This window comes from Falco biarmicus, chromosome Z, assembly GCF_023638135.1.
Source record: "Falco biarmicus isolate bFalBia1 chromosome Z, bFalBia1.pri, whole genome shotgun sequence".
NCBI classification, from domain to species: domain Eukaryota; kingdom Metazoa; phylum Chordata; class Aves; order Falconiformes; family Falconidae; genus Falco; species Falco biarmicus.
In genome coordinates, this window is record NC_079311.1 from 5856953 (window position 1) to 5882972 (window position 26020).

At 40.8% G+C, this 26020-nt stretch overlaps 1 protein-coding gene across 1 annotated transcript in view; it reads left to right on the forward strand.

Annotated features, from left to right (window-relative positions):
* Positions 1-25359, forward strand: part of ADGRV1 (adhesion G protein-coupled receptor V1) — a 291184-nt gene extending 265825 nt beyond the window's left edge. Inside the window, 3 exon segments of the mRNA XM_056325098.1 lie at positions 13866-14057; positions 15921-16098; positions 24695-25359. Coding sequence (XP_056181073.1) covers positions 13866-14057; positions 15921-16098; positions 24695-24813 — 489 coding nt within the window. The 3' untranslated portion in view covers positions 24814-25359.
* Positions 25360-26020: the final 661 nt, after the last annotated feature.

Below are 26020 nucleotides of genomic sequence, written 5' to 3' on the forward strand. Positions count from 1 at the left end.
CGTAAAGCTCATCTGCTTTGGGGCCAAGAGTAACATAACAGTGTCAACAGAGATGCAGAGCCAGGAAGCACAGGGCTGAGGGGGAAAGCTCCCAATCCTGGGCTCAGCGCTGCTCACCCTGCTAATGTGGCTGCTGGCCCAGCTCCTCCATCCACACATTGGATGATGGCTCTAGGTAACCTCTTTCTTCCTTACAGGCCCTTGGACTGGCCATTTGGCTGGGTCACGTTTTATATTGAACTTTGTTTTGTATTAAAACTTCACTTTCCTACGTATGATTAACTAAAATAGCAGGCGCTTTGGTAAGTGCTTTGTTGCACAGAGGCTGTTAATGTCCAACAGGATGGACTATAATTATCACATCAGCCATGCCACAAATAATGGACTTACTACGATCTGCAAACTGCAATAATCATGTCTGTACCATATATTAATGTTTTATCGACCCTTTAGAAACTACACATAAACAGAATCTTGGGACAGATTCTGCCAATTATCTTAGAATTAATAGTAATTAATTATTATACCTGCTAAAAGTCCATTTGCCAAGCATAAAAATGCCTTGCTTGGATGACACTGTATATGTCATGTCACGTATATGTCATATGTATACGACTTCTTGCATAGCCCAGTGTATTACTGACCATTTTATGTTTATTTGACTGGCAACTTGTCTTCCTTTTATGCTTGTACTTGTTTTCATTGTAGCATTTTCTTTGCGTACTGAAGTTGAAGTGGTGTATGTGTGATGCCCCTATGTGAGATCAAATCATAATCTCCAGCTCATTTTCTGCCACTTTCAGCAAAGTTTGGAAAGGTTGCTACTGCTGCTATTTATTTTTTTTTTCATTTTCCTGCTAGATTCCTTTCAAATTAAGAAATTCCATTTAGTCTCCATGCATTCCATTTCTGCAGTAAAGGCAACATATAACTAAAGTATGACACAAAATAAATGTACTGTGTTGCCTTAATTCATATTGGTACGTATGATCTTTATTGTGTGTTTATATTTTTTAATGGAGGGGGAACCCCCCCCGTATTATCATCTTTGCCACAAATTTTACATCAGGTAATGTAATTTTACATCTAATTTTACATCCAGTAATTCATTACACATGAAGCTTAACCTAAGTCTCTGAGCACAATTACAGGTAACTGAACGCATATGCTTTAAGGAGCTCTGTTTCTGAACTCAGGAGGTAGGTCGATGTGGAGCAGAGTTATCTAACACCTGAGCTGGAAGTTCATCTGTATCTTAAAACTTAAAAAGTAAAGGTTACTTGCTGACTGAGTTCAGAGAACAATTGTGCCTGTGCCTAGTTTATCTATATTAAATTACATTTATAGTTATATAACTATACAGTTATAGCTAGCTATGGGTAAACACAAGTTAATATGTATTTCTGTTGCTCAGAAAATACTTGTCTTATCTCAGACAATGCAGAAACTTCTTTGACAAAACCCTCACAGGCTGTTTGTATCTTTGAAAGACTCCTAAGGAACAGCATGGAGTGACAGTGAGGCAGAAGATAGGTCTGTGGAGATGAGCAGCAGGGTTTTCCACTGAGAGCACTTGGAGAAACTGAACTGGCCTGGCCAGTTTTAGGAGTGTCCTTGTATTACATTAAATTGAAATTTTCCAAGTGAACCTGTAGCAAGAACCACTGTCCTGGTGGTGGTAGCGGTAATGGTGGCGGTGGTGGTGGCGATAGTGGTGATGGTGGTGGTGGGGGTGGAGTCACCATGCCTGACGTAGGAGCAAAGAAAGAAGCACTCTCAGGTTGTTGCCATTTCCACTGTCCTTGCTGGAATGGGATGGTGAACATCACCCTGTGGACTTCTATATTCATTAAATTATATGAATTTTTATAATTATTAATTATGTGAAACAGCACTGCCATACCAGGCTATGAGACTTCCAGTACTTGCCTATATAGCTGGGGTTTACAGGCTTTGTGTTTGACCTGGTTAATGTAAAATTGCTTCAAAATCCACCTGCCTGGGAAAGTTTCCCTGTCTCACTTCAGAATTTCCTACTAGTTCCCTCAGGAGGTTGCATTTGCCTCTCGTCAGGCTTTTCATTACCCTCTTATTAGCCCATCTCTTCTGCTAACTTCTGCAAAGAGCCAAAATGCCATTACAAGCACACGAACATGCACTGTCTGGAGGTGGAAGCCTGGTTAGGTCTGTGTTCGTGACCTGCTCTGATCTGTCAGTACCTCCAGGTTGGTGGAGCCACCCTCCACGTACTGGCCTTGTGCAGGCAGGGAGGAGCAGGGCTAGTGGTCTGCTCCCAGCACTAAGCAGAGGAGGGGTAATGGCAGAACTGGTGCTCTGCTGCAACGGGGCATGGGAAAGTGCAAAGGAAGAAAAGTCAAAATGCACTAGAATAAAATAAAATTTAAGAAGACAGATAGCAAAGGGCTTCTTCCCGTCATGTACTTTCTTCTTGACCTACCATGCAGTTCTGGAGCTGGCAGCTCTCTGTGTTTGCTTTACATTGAGCTTCACTGTGCAGCCAAGACAGCTCTGTCAAACACTTCGGGTGGTTTTGCAATGAGAAAACATGACACTGCAGAGCCAGCAGTTATTGCCATATAAGGGTGCTAGAAAAGAATAGACAGAGATCTGCAGCCCTCACACAAAGAGGAGACCTCAAAAGAACATATATTCCATGCTAAGTAATAGGAAAAACTATGTTAAAATAAAAACCAAAACAACAGCTGAGAAGCTGACTGCTTTGAAAAATATGTGAAAGTCCATCCTTCGACAGCTCCTATCATTTTTTCCTCTTAGGAAATGCTTCACAGATAGCAGGAATGGGTCACAGAGCAGGTCATATCCAAATCCTTCTGTTTAGTGTTGCAGTCATATCTTAGGTCACTTCTGACATTAATCCATTAGAGAGAATTTCCAAGAGGGAAAGGAACTTCTTGTTTTCCAAGGACGAGAAGAACCAACAGTTTGATCGCTGTCTGTTCCTGACGATGGGTAGAGCTGCATTCCTGCAAAGTTCAATAAATATACCAAGGGATGGAAATCAAATGTCCCGATTGCTTTGTTTTGAAATGCTTGTTTATATATATATATTTCCTTTGGTATTACACTGGTATGCCTTGATGTACAGTACAGCTTGGGGTTTTATATGCAGAATCACAGGGAAATAAATAGATACTACAGGCCCATTAGTCTTCCAAGTGTTGTTCTTGTCTCAGGAGTACAGAGTGGTCCCTGTTTACAGTCTGCTGATGGAATTGCCTCAATGTTCATTTCATGCCCTTTATGTTTTCTGAAAATGTCCTTTTTTTTTTTTTTTTTTCCCCTCCTCATTTGTTCACATCTTAGTAGTGGTATTTCTGTCTGACTCTACTTAGAAAGCCCTGGTGTCAATTTTTGTGCCAATAATTTTTCCATTAGAAAACAAGAAGTTGTAACCCACGAATCCAAATTCTAGAAAGCTTTAGAGCTGCCATTGTTAGAAAAAGCCTCAAAACAAGAGTTTCTAATACAAGGCTGACATCATATCCATATTTAAGGTGAGTTTGGTTTTAATTTTACTTTGAGTAACGGTCCCTATGAAAAGACATCTCATTAACTCTTGAGGTACTTTTTATTCATCCAGAGCTTTCTCTTCTAGCACAGACTGGGGGCAAGGGTGGGGGAAGGAAAATCAGCTCATTATCTCAAGCCAGGAAGTGAATGATTTCAATGACAGAGCCAAATATATTATTATACCCCCTCCTACTCTTGTTCACCTACTTGTCAGATATGGAAGGACGTCTAGTCCTTGTCCTCATTTTTGCCCACGTTTCCCTTTTTTTGCGGAGCAACCCTAACGAAAACAGCGTTAACTTCCTGCTTTATAAATAAGACTTGCCTTCTGCTGTCTCTGAAGCTGCAGAAAGGCAGGGAATATCTGCAGTAATTTTCATTAAAATCCAGAAGAGTAGGAGCATAGAGTGCAGGCCGGTTCCTCTAAACATCATTTAGTAGCAAAGCCTGCTAAACAAAACCTCTACTTCTGAGACAAGCAGAGCTCTCTGGCAAAAATAACTACTTTTTGTAGTACCTTACACTTATTCTGGACATACAAAGCATAAAAAGTCATTTTTATGGCAGACAGTGTATGTTCTGGTGTTCATAGAGGCATTTGGCTCTTTGCAGAAATTAGCAGAAGAGATGGGCTGATAAGAGGGTAATGAAATTTCTGGGGTCAGATTTAACTAGGGGAGGATGAAGATGGTGAGACTTCATTTGGTTCCTTACAGTACTCTGTTGCTATAGCTCTCTGGCTGGCTGCAGCATCCCAAAAAGGTCTTCCCAACAGCCAGCGAACTGGAGTATACAGTATACAGACACCTTATTGCCACTGGTCTTGCCCTAAAACGCCCAAGCAGCAGGTATGCAAAATAATAGATCAAATAATCCACAACCCTTGGGTTCTCTCCCACCCAGATTTTTTTGAAGGTTTCTTGCGTTTACGGCTTCTGGAGCTGCACCAGTCAGTTATGGGTTTGCTCTTTTATGGCACTGCAGCAAAACGCTGCTAAATGAATGGTCTGTCCAATTTCTCAGTCAGCTATCACAGAGTAACAAAAAAAGAGAGAGAGAAAGAGAGAGCTGTAGGCATAGGAAACACTGACACTGAAAGAATCAATTAAAGGGAAAAAACTGTTGTTATAACAGTAACTCCTAGCCTTTACTTAAGTCTTCATTCTGAGATTTTCTATAATAGCAAGCAAAAGTTCAGCAATACATACCAAGTTAGCTTCTCTCTTTTGACTCTTCCTGTCTATTAAAGCTATGTTTCCTGTTTCTTTTAACTCTGTGTATTTGCCATTAATATACACGAGTAGAAATTACTGCTTTACCAACAACAACAGAAAAATCCAAAACAAAACCTAAAAAGCAACAACCAAACAAAACCCCACATTAATGTCCTGCAAAAACAGCACTTTCTTTGACTTTTTTATGGGCAAGATTGACCTGTATTCAGTAATGCTAGTTTGTATGGTCCCCAAATGTGGTTTCTTCAATTGCTAGCTTACCATTTAGGTATTGCTTTCCTGTGATAGCTTTCAGCTCTTTTTGAGCTATAACTAGAGAATTAACTGCTCTAATACTGCTAATCGGGACATCTCTTGACCTAGGGACAGAAGTGACAAAGGCTTTTTCATCTGCCATTTCTTGTCTGTTTGAGGAAGAAATGAAAACTGTAGTAGGTTTTGTAAGATTGTAAGGTGTGAGCTGAAATGTAGCACTGTGAATGGAAAACCAAGCATGAGAGTAAATGGTTGCAGAATTTTCTAAAGCATACGTGCAAGTTCATGACCTCCAATATCTCTGGGTCCTTATAGTCGATGCAGTTGAAAAATAGGTGGGAAATAACCTCACAGCTTTGGATCTTTCTGGGTTTTTTTGTTTTTTAGTGTAAGGTTCATCAGTGGACAAGTAGTCTGTTTTTCCCTGGTATGTGATCTGCCTCCTTTCTGCTAACAGAGTGGTCCTGCACATAGGACAAAGCCCGAGAAGAATGTAATGCAGAGAGGACCTCAAGGGATGCTCTCCCTGATTCCTGTTGCCTGTGCAGCAGAGAAAAATAAAAAAGGCAGAGGCAGGGGAAAAAGCCGTGGGCTGAGAAGTAGGGCAGATCCAGGGAACAGTGGGGTGCTAGTCTGCTTTGTCTGCTCTTGGCTGGTCTCAGCCTCTGGCAGCCACCTGTGGCTGGTGTGATTTGCTGAACCTCCCAGTGCTCTGTAACGAGGGACTGCGGCCAGAACTGCGGAGGTAAATTGCAAACTTCTTCTGCATGCTGGCTCTCCCATGTTTGCCCTCCACAGATCACGCCTATCCCACTGCTTGTACCTTTCGACTTTGACTCAGCGTTTGTTTCTTCCTCAGCTAAGCTGAAATACAAAATTAGTGCTTTCTTGGTATTTCTGGGATAGCTGGAAGGAAGTAACAGAATCTTACTGTAGCCCAATCTGCACATCTGGGAAATTTGGCTAAGCATCTGTATTTTCAGTGTGTCTTCAAGCTGAGCACCTCCCTTTTAAAATTTGAATCTGTCCTCTTCAAACAAACAGCAACAAAGAAAACCCAGAACCTTTTCCACCACTTGCAGGGCTGAAATCAGAGGTACAAATGGCTGTTGTGTGGGAGTAGCTGCAAGTGTGCTGAGAGCTATGCAAAATATTTATAGTGAATCCTGAGTATCCAAGCAAATCTGCTTTTTAAAGATTTGCCAAAGTTTGTGAACCTTTCAGGTAAATCTGAGCCAAGTTTAGACTAAATCTGAGCTGAGCGCAGTTTGCCAGAAAGGAATTTATGGATTTGGCTTTGGGTAGAAACTGCAAGATTCAGCTTGGTCTTGGCATGGCTGAGGCTCTGCATAAAGAGAAACTTGGCATTTTAGACTGAGTTTCAAGTGTTACGTTAATATTAGAAAAATGTATTCATAATGCTGAAAGCACAGTATTTTTAACATTATTGCAAAATATACCCATAACCTGTTTATCTGTGGATTTACAACTTTACAAGAAAAGAAAGCCCTCAAAATAACTATACCTTAGTGCAAAACTGCAAATACATTCTTAATTTAATGATATATGAATGATTGCTTCTCTTCATTCCATTTTCTGTGGTGGCTTCTGGGCAAACATGTGTATGTGGTGGCAGCTGGTTGGTTCAACAAGTGGTCTTACAATGTTGCCTACCAAGATGCCATGAGTTTTGCAGTCCTCAGTTACATGTATTGTTGACTTTTGCTCTTGATGTGAATTTTTAGAACTTCAGCTGTAAGTGACACAGAACTTTTCCTACAGAGCGAAATGGAGAGTAAACACATCAGGAAGCAAAGTGCGGATGAGTGATAAATGTTCCGAATAGAAACTGTGACAAGAGAAATTACGTGATTTATAAGAATTATAACAGCTTCATCAAAACCGGTGCTTAACGGCAAATGAACAGTCAAACTCTTGCTGATACAGGGCAGGTCCAAAGTCGGCTTATTGGGTGTAATCACCAGTTGGCAGGGTTGCACTGCTAAGGACATGGCTTTTACCACAGTCACTTCGAGTGCTGTGAAAAAGAGTTAGGTTTAAGCAGAAGGATCTGATTTACATTTCAAAGGTTAATATTTATGGAGAGCTATGAGTGGGAGATGTTAAGCGATGGCTTAGGATGTAGTGTCATGTGACTAAGTTGATACTTCTGTCATGATGACACCAATAAAAGATCTTCAAGCTGTTCTCAAAGACAAATATGGTTGAGGAAGATATGGAAAAATAAAATGTACATTGAAGTCTGCTTTTTTTTATATCTAGATGTGCACAAAAATGCTGTGCCTGCAGTTTATCGTAATTATCTCTGAAAACAAGGAAACCTGCAGAAGGAAATAGAGAATTATTTACGTTTTATGTGTGTCACTTGGTTAGCATTATTAATCCTATTCTGCATATGAACATTCAGTTCCATGGCTGAATTTTTCCTCCAAAATAATAAATTTTCCTCCAAAAATTATTAGGAAAGACAAGAATATCAAATATATATCATGCATTGTACAATGGCCCTGATTGTAATTTCCTGAGTACGATTCCTTTAACGTTGTGAGTCATTTTTTGCTGTGTAGATGCTAGCTGCTTGGACATGGTGAAACACGCAAATTATCTGAATTAATCAGACCAATAATTTTCCCCAAAGCAGCAGGCACTTGTCATGTAAATCAGCCTTAATCCACAGCAGGCTTTGACTGGCCAGGGTGGAAAACTGTGTGAGAAAAGAGAAGTCAGCAATGCAAAAGCTCCCAGTAAATCAGTGGAATCCCCAGGGAAGCTCACAAGGATCAGCTGAGGCATGGAGGTGCACAAGCACCAGCCCTGAGGTGGCCACCAGCAGTGACAGCAGCACCCGTGGCCATCAGCAGCCGCCCGGTAGGCACAACCTGGCCGTTCAACTGACAAACAAAGGACTTTCTAGGACTGGTTGCCAAGAGTAAATTAGTGCAGACAGAGAATAAGATTAAATCTCACCCTGATAAGATTAAAAAAAACTAAAGTGAAACTAACCAAAGCATAAAGCAGCACGTGGAAATTCCTCTACAGTGACTGCAGACAGCGAGTCGCAGGAGCTGGTCTGGGTAAAGACAAGTCCTCTGTTGGCAGACACACCTGCTTGCGTGATTTCTTGGTTTTTTTTTTTTACTGCATGGCACCAGTAAATGTGTAACTTAAAAATAATAGTGATGGTGTAGCCACGGTGATCTGAGGATCAGGACAATCCAGTCTGGGGTCTAACACAAGATGCCCGCTTCCTTCACAAGCCCTGGTTTCACTTAAAATGTTCTCTTTTGAAAAAAAAAATTTTTAGTGATATAGTCATATGATTAGTGATACAGTCACATGATGATAGTTATCAATTAAATTTTTCCAAATTAAAATAGGAATGCAAGGAGCAGCTCTGTAGGGTGCACTGAATTTTTGTTAGTGCTGATATATACCCTGAAACAGGTTGAGGAACTGTTCAGATGAAGGGTTCAAATTATATTTCTTTACCAAAAGTCCTGCAAAGATACTTTAGTGTTGTAAATAGAAATACCATTCCTCTAAATGGTAGGTTCAAACCAAAAAAATAGATGACATTATCTGAATCCACTTCTCCTTGGAAAAACAATTTTTGCAGTTTCAGGGTAGGTGTCTCAGGCATGGATGAAAATACTTGTGTGAGAAGTATGATGTGTATTAGTTTGGGGGTGGTGGTGTTCTTTTTTGGGGTTGGGGTTTTGTTTTTTTTCTTTTGTTAGGGGTTTTTGTTTAATTTTAATGCTTTGGTGTGTTTGTGCTTATTAGAGCAATAAGAGTACTTTTATCTTATGAGAACACTTTAAAATTCTGGGATACAGTAAGCATCTTGGTTTTCTCTCAGTGTGTAAAAAGGTGGTGAAGAGGTTTGCTGATGGCCTACAGTCTGTTATATCCTTTCTCGTTACTATTAGCACAATTATCCCGATTTCCAAATGTAGACACCGTGAGCTGCAGCATGCGGAATTAGAGGGGAGAGAGAGAGAGACTACGAGTGTCAAATGTCAGTGAAGGCTTTGTATGGATCAGTCCTCCAGGTTTCCATGGGACTTTATGAAGTGTAAAAGGTATTCTGTCCTTTTACCAACAGATGTAGAAGCCTGTCCTTAATTTACCAGCTTCCTGCATCTGTCACTCCACAGAATAAATAAATCAAGCTGTTGTATGTGAGAATTCCCCTCACACCCATGCATGCACAAAACCCTCCGTGAAATTATAACATGTACCAGGAGAAACCTCCCTTCTCCTCCTATAAAGAATTTTCTACATTGCCTCTCAGCCACTTGTTCCAGTGCTTAATTACCCTGACATTAAATATGTTTTCTTCCTATCCAGGTAGAACCTACCCTATTTCAACTTAGGACCAGTATCTCTCATTCTCCTGCCGTGGCCCTCTGTCTTCTCAGTAACCACTGCTTGTGTATTGGGGAAACTAGGAGTAGTTAATGGCTTTTAATTGCCCCCTGAGCCTTCTTCATGCTGAAAAGCCCATTCCCCTCAGCCTGTCCTCACAGGGCATGTCCTAAGAGCCCCTGACCACCTTGGTAGGCTTCCACTGGAGTTGCTCAAGCTCTTACCCATCCAGTGCTCTACCCATCTAGGTGACAGTGCCCTGACTTGGGTACCAGGGTGCTGTGGGACACTGTGCTGAAAGCTGTGCAAAACCCAAAGCAGGTGTGATCCACCACCCTGCCCTTGTGCTCTGGATCAGTCACAGAAGGCAGTCAGGTTGGTCAGGTATCCGTAACAAATTTGAAAGGAGATGGGAGAGGTATCCAGTGTAACCTCAAGCAGCACTGAGGCTGTTCCCGCCTCACTGGTGGGAAAAGTCCCTATGGACTCTTATGCATGCGAGCTCTCCTTCAGACAGCTGTAGCTGTGGTTTTTTGAGGTGTTTTTTCCCCTGACCTATAAGTGCAAAGGAGCAGATGGACAGACTGTCTTGCTGAGGTGAAATAACAAAAGTTTAATTGTCTTCCAACAGCATTTATCAGTAAAATAACCATCAGCCTTTGCATTTTTCATGCCTGAGAACTGCAAGTTGCCTGCCTGTGCTCGTGCCTTTGGGACAGACCAGTTGTCTCCTTCCAGTGGTTCTTACTTTCCTCCATGGCAAATGCGTTAGCAACACTTTTCCCTCTTAGTGTGATGTTGTGTTAATACTGCTATCATAATGTAGCCATAAGTGACATGGATTTAGACATTTTGTAAGTAGCCCTGTGGGACCAGTGCACAGAAATTATGTAGTATTGCAATTAAATCCTCCAGAGTCCTAGTTCTTTAGCTTAGTTGCTCAATCTGCTTCCATAGAGCCCAGGTCAAGCTCTTGCATTAGCAGTCGGTCATTTCACTCTGAGACCAAATAGTTTCTTTTGGCCTCCCTGTACATGCTTGTGGGCTGAGGAGAACGGCTCTAAATTTATACGCAATAGCAGAGATCGTTCGTACTAGGCTGAAGGTTTGGGTTTGGGCTTAGGTTGGTGTTTGTTTTTTGGGTTTTTTTTTTAATTAAATCTTCTTAAGAATATAAAATTAATATTTACCACATTATTAACAGAGATGCCATTGCCTGTGTTACTAATATCCATACCCAGACCTATCTTCTTTTGATTCCTTTGGAATGTGTAGTTTTCTCTCTGAATGTCCTGCAGGTCTGGTAGACCTGTCAGCTGAACTCGACTACGTGTTTCATCCTTGGTCCAGTTGCCAAGGTCAACATCTGTGCATAACAAATGTAAAGCGGTACCAACTTGGCCAAAGTTGTTTATGTGATAAACACAGTGCAAAATATATTACAATGCCAAAAGCCTTATTTTCACAGTACTTCATTTTTTACAGTGTTAAAAGTTGAAGTGAAAAAAACCATAATGAGTGTCTAAAGTGTGATGAAGGACAATTCAATTCTCAAACCACTGCTTTTGAAAAAGACCCGCCGAAATTGTGAAAGCTGTGGTTGCGCTGAAACAGCCCAAGTGCCTGCATCCTGCACGTGCTCTTTCAGCGTAAACTGCCTGGTAGCTGCTGGTGCAAAAATAAGCACAGATCTATACGACCTGATCCATGGCATCTTCATGTGTATGATCATTGCAACTCAGTGTTGTTTGGACAGGACCATTTGCCTTGTTTTGATTTCCCAAAATTCAGTTGCAGTGGTTTCTTATAGAGACACAGGGCAGTGAGAAGACAACAAACCCCTATTGGTATCTCAAAGAGAACCACAGTGTGGCACACAGGAACTCACCTCCACCGAGTGTATCTTCTTGAGACTTTAAATTTGAATGGGAGCATGGGTCTCAGAGGGTTCCATCCTTTTTCCAGCTGAGCAAGAAATCTTCTATCTGGCAGCACAGTTCCTTTCTAAGCATATATCCTACTTAGGAGCACTGGGTTTTGTTAAGTATAACCTGCTGTTTGTAAGGCATTGCTGTAATACTTTACAAGAGTGGGGGAAGTGAAACTCACAGTTTTCGGTTTTGTTCTCCTTAACACGGCCTCCTCTCCTTAGACAGTCAAATAGCCTCCCTGGGCCTGTCTTCTCATTATGGAAGGACCCAGAGGAGCTGTCCTGCATCAATGCATGGGAGTTCTCTGAACGGTATGTCCTAAAGTTCCTTCTCAGCCTGGATAAAAGGAGGGCTGCAGCAGGTGTGCCCCACGAGGCGATGCATGGCAGGGATGCTGGCTGCTGCTGACCAGGACAAGGGTCTGCATCTCTGCAAGACAGCCAGGAGCAGAAGTGGTGGCAGCAAGGAGGAGCGGCAGCAGTGGTGCTTTGGGTGTCAAAATGCCTTTCTGTGGTTCTGGTGGAACAACAGTTCCTCAGGAATAGCTGTTTGAAATGCACAGAGAGTTAAATCAGGACACCAGGCTAAGTTAAGAAGACAATTGTGGCACTTTGTTCCATGTTTGTTTGTTTTAGAAGCATGAGTGTCCACACGCAGGGTGCCCAGGTGAGTGATGTAGCATGGGCTTTGCACGCCAATGTGTTATGTCCCCGCAATTCTGAAAGGCAGGGCTGTGCAGCGTTTTCAGCTAATGAGTTTTCTTGAAAAGTACAAAACTGCCTGAAATGTGTGTGTTCAACTATGTGGCAACTCCTCAGAGACCAAAATGCCAGAGGCTGCTCTGAATTCAGTGTCATCACTGTTATCTTTTCTTCTGTGGGCTGTTTTATCCTTTTCATATCCATTCAACTTAAATTAAAAGAAATCCATTTGCCAGTCCCATTATGCTTGACCTGTATCAGAGTCCTTGGATTTGTTTACAGACTGAAAGGACATTTGGGTTCCTTTTTAGTGTCTCTTAAGTGCAACATGTGTTTGCAACAGTTTTTTTGGAGTGTATTTACTTATATGTATCACAAAGAAATTTCCTCTCGGTTAACTGCTCTGGGTCTTTGTGACAGAAAACAATCATCTGGAAAAGCAGGATTTTTTTTTTCTCAAAATAGTTAACGCTTTTGTTTGCTGGTTTGCTGTTAAAAATAATGCACACAGGGAGCTGTATGGCTTCATAGAAGGTGTCTGAGGGTATTTCCAGTGTTTGACCAGCTGAAATTGAAATCCTGTTGAATCCCGTTGAATTTATACTTCTGTTGTGTGTCGCTTTAGACCACACTGTTTTTTCACATAGTTTTGGCATTAGAAATTATGAATCTGTGGATCATGAACTGCTCCTGCCTGTTTTATAGGGATGGAAATAAACTTGTATCTTGGGCATTTGCAGTCTCCATGTATTTTCAAAATTCCTTCCATTAGGAATTCCCAAATATAATTACATGAAACTCCTTACTATTTATAAACCTTATAAATTTCATGCCTATGGGTACCTTTCAAATAAATTGCTCTGTTTAGTACAGTTGGTTTCAGGGCTCTAGAGGGCAATGTGAAATACAAAAAACAATGCAAATGTGAATGCATCACAACAATTGGGAAGAATCTAGAAGTCTCCTTTTTGAGCTATTTTGGTTAACCCCTTCTTTAACAATTATTGAACTGGTTGATTTATCAATTGTAGTGGATTATTTTCACTGGTTGTTAGTGCAACTTAGGGATTAGCAAAAGCCAGATTTCATATTCAGAAGTTCAATCACTGGATTTCTTTGCAAACAAAAGACGTGGTTATAATTCTTTTCTTGGCTAAGTCTAAAGGTCAAAATTAGCAAGTTTTAAAGAAGAACTGCAGAGGAATACAGCAGAGCCTTTGTAGTAATCACAAATGAAAGACAGTGATGAATTAATGGATATCATGAAGAATATAATTTATAGTTACAACTTGGTATCTGTGACGGCAGCAGTACAGTTCGCACGAGATTGAAACTGGGGCAAGAATGCAAAGAGCCAGCAGGTCAGTAAGGAAATAAAGAAATGTGGCTAGGGGCCAGCCGCAAATCCTATTGCAAAGGTGGCCCTTAACCACATTTTTATTATTATGACAACTCTGGAACTCAAGTTGGTTTTGTTGTTGTTGGGATCTTGGCTTTGCTTTGCAGTCATGTGGGTTCAAACAAATAATAATTTTCAATGACTCTATTGGGTTGGGAGTTTGTGTGCGTGTGTTTAGCTGGAGCCCTCAGGATATGAACTTACTTTTAACTTCCAGATCTCTGATGGGCAGTGATGTCATCTCGTATCTTCCATGGAAACAGACTGCAGCCCTTTGAGGCAGGGATGCTGGGCTGAGGGGTGGCATCAGCTACAGCATATAGAACCTTGCTATGACTGTGTTCACTCTATCTAAGCTCCCTATACATCACATGCTGATGTTCTTTTCCTCTCTTGGTTTCAGGGTCTTTATGTCTTTGTGGTATATTTTATCCTGCACAACCAACTTTGCTGTCCTGTGAAAGCAAGTTATACCGTAGACATGAATGGGCATACAACTCCAGGATCGGCATTTTTCACGCATGGCAGTGGACTGCCGGCTGCAGGTGGAGAGATCAGCAAGTCCACTCAGAACCTCATCAGTGCTATGGAAGAGGTAACCGTGCTCTCCAGTCATTCTCTTTTGTATTGAAAATATACTTGGAGATTTAAGTGGCAGTACTGAAGTGTAATACATGGGAATGAGTTGCTAATTATTACAGGCTGGCTTTGGGGAAGGAGGGGATTTTTATTTTTTTTCACGATAAAAATTGTCATCTTTAGCTATGGTGACATTCTAGGAACTTACAATTCCCTGGCAACATCCCATCTGGAGAATTTCCCATTTTCTACTTGAGTCTTCATTGTTATAGAGACTGGTTGAAGTGTTGTCAAAAGTAGGTCATGAGAAATCAAAATATCAAGTTAATTCTTTCAGCTTACTATAAGTCTTAGGTGAGTTTTAAGTCTTTAATTTTCCAAAGTCATGCTGTGAAAAATATCTGGAAATTTTAATAGACTGGAATAAAATTAGAACAAAAAGAAAAGGAAATAAAAGAAAAAAGAGAAGAGAGAAGAGAAGAGAAGAGAAGAGAAGAGAAGAGAAGAGAAGAGAAGAGAAGAGAAGAGAAGAGAAGAGAAAAGAGAAGAGAAGAGAAGAGAAGAGAAGAGAAGAGAAGAGAAGAGAAGAGAAGAGAAGAGAGGACAGGACAGGACAGGACAGGACAGGACAGGACAGGAGAGGAAAAAGAAAAGAAAAGAAAAGAAAGAAAAGAAAAAAGAAGAAAAAAGAAAAGAGGCAAGAAAAAAGAAAAAAAAAAGAAATATAAAAGAAAATTGAGGGACATGATTTTCAGTCTCTTTGTTGCTGAAACTGGAGTGCTGCTAGTATCACTTTTCACTGCCTGTAGTAAAGCAAGGTGACTTTTGCTGCTGTGTTCATGTACATGTTGATAGAGCTAGTTGAAAACTTTCCAGCTAAACATTTTTTCCCAGGGGAAACACCAATTTAATGGAATTGAAATATTTCAAGGGAACATGTCAGTTCTAATAATATTTTTTGTGAAAACCAAGCTGCTTACCTGGCAGCTCTTTTGCCCATTTCTCTACCTGCTTGACTGTATTTTAAAGCTTCTTAGCTGTCTCCTGGCAGACCACTAAATTTACTCAACTTCTCAGCATCTTACTTAAGGTGATGCCTGAGTCCCCAGTTTAGTGGATGGCATAGCTTCTCAGCTCTGTGTAGGAGGCTTTTACATTCCTGAGCTCTTAAAGAGTGGATGAACAATAAACTAAGAAAATATATTCTTATTGTCCTATAATATATTTTCTTAGAATTCAGTATTTTGTCTTTTCATTTAAGGAGGAGATAGATTTTTGTAACCACCTCTTTTGTCATGAACTGAAATTCTGATTATTTTGTGCAGCTCCACCTTAAACACGTTAAAAGCGAGTGAACTTTAGCTAAGTTGGTGTCAAAACTGTAGGACTCTATACCACCACCAGAACCTTCAAAGAGAGACTGGCAAATTACTTTAAAATATTGAATTAGTAAACAGGGGAAACAGTGGGTTGCCGATTGTAGATCTTATGGAAATGATTGGTGGCTATAGAAGGGAGAAGCAGGGTCCAGCAGAGAAAGAGGCAAAGGTAAGAGAGGGGTGAGCTGGAACCTTTCAGTGCTTTAATTTAAAGTTCTCCATACCAGGGGCAAATATTCAGAAATAACAATATTGTTTCAAATTTTTGAGATAGCTCGGACAAGCGTAATAAACACAAGGTTAAATGACTTGTAATTTAGTTACCATATATATATTTAATTCATTTATTTATTAAAACCCCCAAAAAGCTACCTGGTTCACCATACAAGTGACAGAATAGCTGGTTCCAAAATCTCTTGGTCCTGAGTTCAGCTCTGCTTGTAGTTTGAGGTCACTGTTTTGAGGATTACTGCATTTCTGTGTCTTTTTAAATGTTGCAGGTGCCTGCAGACTGGGAGAGGGCATCCTTGCAGCCTACTAGTCAAGCTAGTGCTGCCTTTAAGCAGAGTCCACAAAATGGCAATGTTTTCCACCCTTCTGGAGGGTTTAATGCCAGCTCATTGGTTGCTGATGAGGAATCGCAGGAGTTTGATGACCTAATATTTGCTCTAAAGACTGGTAAGTCGCTCATCACTTCATTCTTCAAACCCCAATGGTGTCATCATTCCATGACATCCAGTTAACAAGATCTGTTAATATAATCTGATTGCTGCAGAAGATTTGAATTACATTGTTCTGCCTTGGGCTGCTATTCCAGGAAAAATATTGTGCAGACTATCTAGAGTAACAGAAAGGGAGCCTGCAAAAATGTATGTTGAGTCAGGATGGTAAGCAGACCTACAGAAAGTGCCAGCAGATTGAAAGCTCTGACATTTTTTCACAAATGCTTAAATGGCTATCTTGCTGTCTCTAGACATGGGCTGTCTTGTCTTCTTTTCCTTTCTTTTTCAAATTGATGTTCAGAGTATATACAATGCCTATCTTTATTTATAGATATATATACACACACATACATGTCTCTGTGAGAAACAGCATAATTTCATAAATATTGATTCTCCCAATAAGTGTAAGACAAAATATTTATATAAAATACATTTGGACCTGAAAAATGGACTACACTGGAAACTTCAACGAGAGAGATTTCTGCCCAAACTCAAGAGCCAGCTATGTTGAGTTCACCGTGTTGGTGGAGAACAGAAGCAGGGGATGCCATTCTAAATGTCCACACTCAAACTCCACCAGCAAAACAAAATATTTGTAATCAGACACCCCTCAACAGACTTGGACTTCCAGTCTTAAAGATCCCAGGCTTTTCCCTCAGTTATGCATTGCTTTTCTGCCTCTCACCCACTCCACCAGCGAAACTTCAGTTTACTCAGATGGTGACATAAATAGGTAGCCAAGCATGGCCACAGGTGGAAGAAAAGGAGTGAAATGTGGTTAAAGGATAGGTCATCATGGGAATGTCTGATAAGATGACCACAAAGGCACAGGGAGCTCCACCAGGCAAGCCCTGGCAGATGCTGACCACAGCCCACCTCCTCTCGATACCAGGTGAAGCACAAATGGAGTAGCTTGGTAGTAGAAGGTCACATGAATAGTCTTTGAGGATACCTTGGAGCCTTGCAAGAGACAACAGCAAGTACTGGTTACATTAACAGGTTAACTGCTCTGGCACTGATAATTTCAGGAGTTTGTTCCCTTCAGTGATACCAAGGAAAAGAGGCAAACTGTTTGGAAGGCTGGGAATGAAGGGGTACTTTTATTCAGTATATCTTTATCTCCTAATATCTCAGTAATACTTTATCTCCTAAGCCAATTTCCATTGCAGAAAATTCCTCTAATTATGAAGATATTTGGATGATTAATAACTGACGTAGTGCTAAGAGATACATTTGAATATGTATCTTATGAATATCAAATTCATAATTTGACATTATGAAGATTGTAAAAAAATCTGTATTGTACCTATTAATTTTCCTGGACATTTTTCAGACTACTTCTGCTTTGTTACGCAGTTAAAGATTTTGGGGAACTTTCAAACCTAGGTGCATACGCTTAGAGTTACAAACCTTTCTTTTAAGCACCTGAGAAGGTAGCTTTTACTTTTTTACTCCTTCCTGAATATTTTGAAGGAAACCAGATAATTCATAGATAGTTAATAAGATATGAAGCTGTTCATACCTAGTATTCCCACCGTTTCCCACAGCGTTACTGCTTAAGCAGCTCAGTTGACATCCATTGGCCTATTTTCTGCAGTAAACTCTGTGCACTGCGGAAGACTGAGTATTAAATCATGAAGAACAATCTAGGCAACAGCAGTAGTTAAAGCTCATGGTTAATATAATTCACCACAACTTTAGCATTTAATGATTTTTTAATAAATCTTCAAGCTTTGTCCTTAGTTAATTTGTTTTCAGTCCTTCTCGAGGAAGTAGGTCTAGAACCAGCTTTTGATGATTTTGCCTAAATTTCATTATTGTCTTCTTAATTAGTATTTTATTACCATTTGTTCTTATGAACCTTTTGTATTAATGTGATTTAAAGCAGAGACCTCAGGCCACAGTTGGAGAAAAATATTTTTGCTTGCATTACTGATTCAAGTAGTATCTGAACATTTTATCCCAACGCTTATTCATGTGCCAAAACCGTGTCCCCAGCAACATTATGGGGGCAAAAAAAAGATGATTTCTAAGCCAAACCAGTTGTCTCCTCTGGCTACAGACCCACACATAACATTTGAGCAAGCCAAGCTGAAGAGGCAGCATTGAGGTTAGAGTAGCTTTAACCACCAAAGTAAATGTTTATCAGCTATTGCCTTAGATACAAGCTGTAGCTCAACACATACTTCAAACCAAAAAAACCCATGAGCTTTTTCTGTAACTAAAAATGGTATCTGATGTATTATTTGCATCCAGACCTGCTCTCCAGTCCACTTCAGTGCCGTTCAGTGCCTTGGCCATGCCAAGAAGTCAAGGTCCTCCCAATGGCACGAGGGAGGGAACCACATGGAAGGAATGAAAGGGGAGATGAGGTGGTGGGAGGTGGGATTACTTCTCTGTTTGGCAGCACAGGCTTCTGCTGCTAAAATATTCACCGAGTTGTGGTCTAGTGGGAATTTTATGATACAGTCAAGCCAGCAGTCACTGAGAGGAGCCTGTCTTCTGGTCCTTCCTGGCAGCACATTTCTTCCTCTCTTGCATTGTTGCTCGTACTCATGAAACCACAACAGCTCATCTTAGAGTCTTCTCCCTCTCCCTCTCCCTCTCCCTCCTCCTCTTCCTCCTCCTCTTCCTCTTCCTCTCTCTCTCCCTCTCCCCTTGCCACTCCACATCAGTTTGATGCCCTTTGAGCACCAGTCCCAGCTTCAAGGAAGCAATGGTCATCAGCAACTGGAAGACCAGCACCTCTTCTCTAAATAGGCTGATGGGTATGGGCAGCTGAGACACCTTTTTGCTACCTTGCTTTTGTCTGCCATTTGCTGTAAGTCATGCTTCTCAAACCTCTTTAGGCCAGACTTTATTTCAGTAGGCTGAGAATTCCTCATCTCAAGCAGACAAGCCCCTGGGAGAGCATGGAAAAGGTGCTTGGTACCACATTAGCTGTTTTTATGAATCTTAAACAGGAAGGTGTGGCTCTTGGGTATAGAGGAAGAATAGAAATGCTTTCTCTGCCATTGCTGGAGCTTTACCTCTGATAAGCAGAAACAGAAACCTCCATTATCTGTCATTCCTTAAAACTGTCAACCTGTAACCAAACTCAGCCTCAGCTGTGCTAAAATATTAGCTAAAATACACTCTGACGGTTGGCTGAGGATCAGCACTGATTAGCAAAGGAATATGCAAAAATGTCTTTATGCTTCTTTGTGCTTCATCTGTCCTTTCTGCTTATGCAGTTTGGAGCTGTCTGAAGGCTACTTTAATTTATGCTCACTGTCTGTAGCCACAGAGTTTCATCTGGCAGTGAGAATGAAGGGTATTATCACAGCAAAGCTAAGGTCTCGTTCCTGTCCTCCCATCCCCACTGCAGCTGACCACTGCCAGGAGTAGAAGTGAGGGATGACTGGTGCAGGTTAAAAAAAATGAAACCAGCCCAGGCAGCATAACTTTATTCTTTAACACACAGTGGTTTATCACTTGGCAGTTTGCAGTGCAGCTACACAAATCAGTGCGTTGGCACACTCAGCCTTATTGCTAAAGAAATGTGTGGTAGAACTATGCACTTAGCCCTTGGTTCCATAATCATTAATGCTGGGCCTATTTACAAATTAACCTGAAATACAGATGGCATACAGCTGCATTTCTAGCAAGTTAGGTGGGTGAGGGTGGTACTGTTTCTTAGCCAGCTTTTGCACTAGCTTCATGCAACCTTTGCATTACATGGCCATATTTTTTTTTTTTTTTGGTGCAAGAAATCCAGAAGCTAGATTTCTTATATCATAATGCCATGGCCTTTGAATGCTTATCAATTAACTCCTCCTTTCCATTAAGTATGTGCATGCTGATACAGAAACGCATAGTCAGGGTTCACTATATCGCGGCATCTCTTATACTGTGGGGATCTTTTGGAAGGCCAGACAGCTCCAGGGCAGTTTATGCGAAGGAAATTATAGAACAATTATGGTAGGAGAAATAATTTAGGGACATGTCCTGCTTATTGATGTGTGATGTGTGCTAACACCACCCACCCCCCACCACCCCCCCCTGAATGTTTACAAATTTGTCTTAAATTATTTATTTTAAATTATTTATTTAATTACATTTAATTTATGGCCTTTATAATGAATCAAAGGCTTAGCTTCTACTGAGAAAGACAATTAATTGCCAATTTCTTTTTGTTAAGTGCACTAATTAACTTTAAAAGTGCTGTCATTTCAGACTAGATCTCCTTTTTCCTCTCATTTCTGGTGCAAGGTTTATGTTGATAGACAGTTTCCTAAGACCATTCCCTTCCAGATTGTCAGGGTTGTATGTGACTGTCATTGAGGCTAAAGCCCAGTACAGCAGAATTCCCCAAGGACTTCTGCTCTGGTTGGGGCTGGGGAGTTGAGAAAGGGGTCAGCAGAATAAAAGTAGATGGAATCTGTCCCAAAGTAGCAAGTGTCCATCAGCTTTGCTCTAAAGCACAAATACCATAAAGACACAACAGCTTACTGATCTCTGAGCTTCCATCCATATTCCCGTCTCCTACAGATGCTCTTGCCCTCCCCCTTCAGTGATGCACAAAAGTCAGCCAATTCCTTCCTTTGGGTGAGGTGTGAATGCAAAGCACAGCAAAGCCTTTGGGAGAGGCCCAAACCCCTCCAGTGCTGAGGAGTGACCCACTCCCATAGGAAGTTTTTTGCAAAGACATTTTTAAGTTAGACAGAGAACATCCGCCTAGCACATGGTACTTTGCAAATATGTATCGGACAGTATCAGTGGAGGATATTGCTACATCCACATCTCCGTGTATTGTTCTTATTGAGGCATATGTGGTAAATCCTAAATAAATATTCTACATTGAGAATACCTGGAAAAAACTACAGTATAAGTTAAAAAGCACACACAAATACAACTATTATAATAACGATGCTATATAAACCAGCTCATAGCTTTCAATATAATACAGCTCAGGTTCCAAAGTCAGTATTTTTTAAACCTTGGTGTTACCACTGTTGGTGCCTGGTTTAAGAATTATCTCGTGTTGGGCGTCCTGAACTAGAGGAACCATTTGAAATTTCAGATTTTGAAAGGTGTTCAACACAGCATCCCGGCGACTGTCTTTCACAGGGTAGGTAAATCGTAGGTGGTGGCAAAGTGCTAGATCCGTGCCTTGCCCTAGCAACCTATGTCATTTCTGTTTTGAAAGGCTCGTCCCACAGAAAGAAAGGAAGGAAGGGTAGCCCCTTTGCACATTAATTCAACTTCTCGTTTGTGATTGCTCACAAATATGCTGCCTGGTGGCTGTGAAACATGGCTGTGTAAAACCCAGGAAATCTTTTTATTCCGATCTGAGCTTGACTGGTCAAAGTCTGGGTGTCTGTTGGTGTCATTTCTGTAAAGTCAAAGCCCTGAAAGAAGAATGAAAGTCGGTTCATATAGCTTAATCCTTTCTATCTAACATATGTCTTACACACAATATGCATCATGAGTCATTCAGAAAGCGAGATGGAAGTGCTTAGGAGATATGAAGTCTCCCCAGAGATATGAGTACAGTAATTACAGAAGAAACTCCGTCTCCCGTAAAATGTTTTAGTGAGAGTTTGAGATCTATCTGAAGGAGCAGGGGATGAGAGCTGGCGTTCAAAGGCACGTAGGAATGGACTGAAGAAATCCTTCGACCAGTAGATGTCACTGGAGGGATCTCGCTGGCTTCGCCAGGCAGCTGTGACTTCGGTTTCTAGCTAGTCCTTTGGTACAAAAAGAAAGGAAGAAAGGTCTCGTTTTCCAGTGTATTTTAAGAAACTTAAAACAGTTTCTTCACAAATTGGGAGAAGTAATACTTCCCGCTATGTACCTGCCATCCAACTCTAGCATCTCTAGAGGAGTACCTGGGTTTTGGGGTCTGAGTTTAAATCCAGCTGTAATCTCAGAGTAAGCGTGACCAATGAACTCTGTGAAACTCCATCGTGTAAACAGTCGTACCCTTCCCAGTCTGCCGAGTGTTTGGTAAGTTTGTATCCTGGTTACATTTCATCTCTCATTCCTAAAAAGAATCAGCTCTTACGTAGTTTGTCTTTGCATCAGCAGTAGAGCAAGATCCTTGTAAACCCAGAGTAGCCTACTTCAGTCTCTGGTTTACACCAAGTTACTGATAGGAACCTCTGTAACAACAACAACAACAAAATCTCCTCTTACTTTGCACAAAGCACATACAAAGCTTGCACATATATCTGACCTTTAAGAATATACGTAGTGTAATACTATAATAGACCTGTACCCGATCTTTTTGTAGTGACAAGCACGAGATTCTTTCAGAAAGCCTGTACTGAGTAATTGCAGTATAACCATCAGTAAGACAAACATCTTTGTAGCCCCAACAGTCAGTGTTCATCTTAAAATCTGAACCCAGGACGATCATATTTAAGTAACATGATTTTAAACGTTTTTTCAATAATTTATTTTTTCCCTTTTTGAAGCTTATACCCTCTTCAACCTAAACGTATGTTTCAAGTGAATTCCAGTGTTAATGATATTACATAATCAGTATTGTTTTCTTTCTCCATTCAAAATAATTTACTTCAAAGTTATTACCTTGTTCTTCTGTCACCAAATGATAAATACAGCAGTCTGATTTATCTTCTCCATTACACTCGTGATTCCTTTCTAGAACAAACAGTTTTAGAGAAGATAAGAAAAAACCCAAATAACTTGCATATGCAATTGCTGTTTTTCCTAGGACTTTTAAGCAGCTTTGAGTTACTGGGACCTTGATTCCATTAGGAGGTTAAATATGCATATAAATTTAAATCAGTAAGTACAGTTTAATCATCTTCAGTACACTTATAAACAAGTATTTTAATGATTCAGAGCCTAATCTTCTTGTCTGTATTATTGTGTCTTTGCTCACTGATGGATTTTTACTCCTGACAGGAGTAATTGATGGTGTCTGAAGAGCTTGGGTCACGCAGACCCAAGAACAGGACTCATCTAGTAGATGTCAATGAGTGCATGTTCACCCTGACACCTGAACACCAAAACTAGGTGTAAGAAGGATCGCAGCGCAGAAATACCCACTGTTCACCAGGATGCAGTCAGGCTGGGTTCACGCAGCGCTGCATCCGAGTTTGGCCCCTACGAGGGCTCCTTCCAGAGCTCTGCAGGGACGCCTGCCAAGTCCTGCTCAGGTTCTCTGAACCAAGCTCCACGTTCGAGATTGCAGCCTGACTTCCCATGGCAAAAGGGCATCCCTCTGCTGCCCCCTTCTCCCTACGTCTCTTGGGGGGTGTGGAAGGAAGGGTGCTATGGAAGAACTTTGGAAAAGTCAAACAATAAAGGGCACAGAAAATAATGAAGTAACTCTAAAAAAGTAAATTACCCTTATCTTGTGTTTTGCCAAACTCGACGGAGCCTGGAATATCAGCTGAGGCAGAAATCAGAGATGTATTGTACAACTGATAGGAACTCCTGAAAATAGTTTTTAGTATGAAAATGCAGATGACTGCCTCTCCCAGTATTCCCTAGTCCGGGTTTTTTGAGCCAAATGTCATTCCTTTGCAACCCCCTCAAACTGTGTGTCATTACAGATCTATTTCTGCCCAAAATGAGTAATTCTCCAGTTGTTTGTAAGTGGCATCACTGTAGGACCATGCCTGAAATTACCCTTTCTTGAAATCACTGTGCCTAATTACACTGATGTAAAGCCTAGACACCCTAAACCCTAACAAGACCCATGTACAGATTTTAGGATTCACTTTACAATTCAAAGAGAAGGGCAGGAAATGCACTGAGGTTTATAGTTAAAACTGACGTTCTGTGAATAAGTGGTCTAAAAAAATACACATTTAAAAAAACCCACTAGTGCAGGGTTATGCCTCTTGACACTAATCAGCTCAAAGCTTCTCCCAAATAAAACCCGAAACCCCTAAAAATCAACATGGAAGCAACGAGCTAGCAGAACTGTGATGGGTGGATGGAGAAGGTGGCCTCCTGACATGTGTTGGAAGTTTCCATGGTCCAAAGTCTAGTATTCTCTCACAGCAGAACAACACAATACACCAGCTTGTGCCAAATGTGGGTTTAAAGAGTATTTAGTCAGCGTCTTTTCTCATGTTGAAATTACAGTCCTATTAAAACAGATGGAATTATAGTTTAACAGGGAAATTGTATAATTAAAAATCAATTCTTCATGAAAAAGTCCTTGGAAATACCAGACTGTAACAGCCAGACCATGAACCCAGCCTAAGCCAGGCCTTGATTTATGCTCTTGTGATTCCAAGGCACCCTCTGAATAGCTATTGTAAGATTTCCCGAGACAAACAAGTGACTGACACTTGAATTATGAAAAAGCTTATCTGGATGGTACCAAACTATGTGAGATAATGCTATAATCTGTGGATTCAGAATTGCAGGCTGGCACGAGGAAACTTGCCGCATCATTGCGGGGTAGGGAGGCATGGCAGTAATCAGAGTAAAGTGGAGCAGGACATGACATCACCGTTCCTGTGTCGGGATTCCGTTCTCACTGATTCTCTTCTTTTTCTTTGTTTGGTTTGTTTGTTTTGCTGTTTCAGGTGCAGGTCTCAGTGTCAGCGATAATGAATCTTGTCACGGCAGCCAGGACGGCGGCAGCATGGCTAACTCCCAGATCGTAGAGCTTAGAAGAATACCCATAGCAGACACTCACCTCTAAGTCCTCGGCTTGCTTGGGTTTTTTGTTGGTTTCCTGTTTCTTTTTTTTTTTTTTTTTTTTTAATTCAAGACTCAGTATTTTTATATTTGTACTTCCTTTTGCACTAAAACACTATATGAAACTGTGTAGTAGAATGCTGTGAGCTTCACTGGACGTTTAACAAGGAATGTTTGCTTGAGGTTTTGTATATCAAAAAATAAACTGTAAATTTTTTACAGTGGCTGAGCATCAATAGATATCATGGCAATCAGCCTAGATTTGTATCTTGTAGCTAGACGACATATTTCACAAACTGTAGCTTTTTTAATTAACCTATACATGTAACACCGATTAATAAAAACAATAGAGTCTGTTTGATACAAATAAGTCTGTTATTTCTCCTGGCTGTTTATGGAGCTGGAAGGTGATGCAGACACCCTGTTGGACAGGGAACCTTTTTAGTCACGCCATTGTTCTAAGTTTCCTAAGCTGTACTCTTTTCACCGGTTTTTGAGTACCCAGATCTGTGAACTTTACAAATCCAAATAAAGGCACAGTCTTGAGCCAGAGAGCTTGAAATTTAAATTGTGACACGACAAAATATGCCGTGATCTGAAACCAACAGGGGGAAGGGGAGGTGAAGGACAAGAGTTGCACCCCTGGCAGCTGCATGCTATCGACTGCATTACCTTGCTGGTTTCACAATATTAAACTCTCCCACTCTTCTCACAGGCAGAAGAGGGGATCCCAAAGAGCTGAGTTTTCTGTTAATCTCCAGAACAAAGATATCCCTGTACTGGTTGAAGTGTTCAAGTATTGCATTACAGAGTTAGATCAGTAATCTGGGGTAACAAATAAGCAGGAAAAGTTCCTCCCTTGAAAGGAAAAAAAACCCCAACAACCAAACCAAAAAACCCCAGAGGAAGTATTCCAGAACTGAGAGGGGGAGGCAGGCTGATCTTGTAGGAATCATTAACTCTGATTCTGCACAGACGCTCTGTAAGAAAAACACATTAAAGCAGGAGACCAAGGGAATTTTCCTTTAAACGTTTCTGAGCATATTATAGAAACACAGTAAATGATAATGCAAGCCTTTCATACCTTCCTCAGGAGCTTGCCTAAAGGCTTAGTGCTGGGCAAGCTCTGAGCAACAGCTTCTCCCTTTAAAAGAAAACTTTTCTTATGGAAATCTTCCTGTGAATTTTGCTGTGGTGATATACAGATTTTA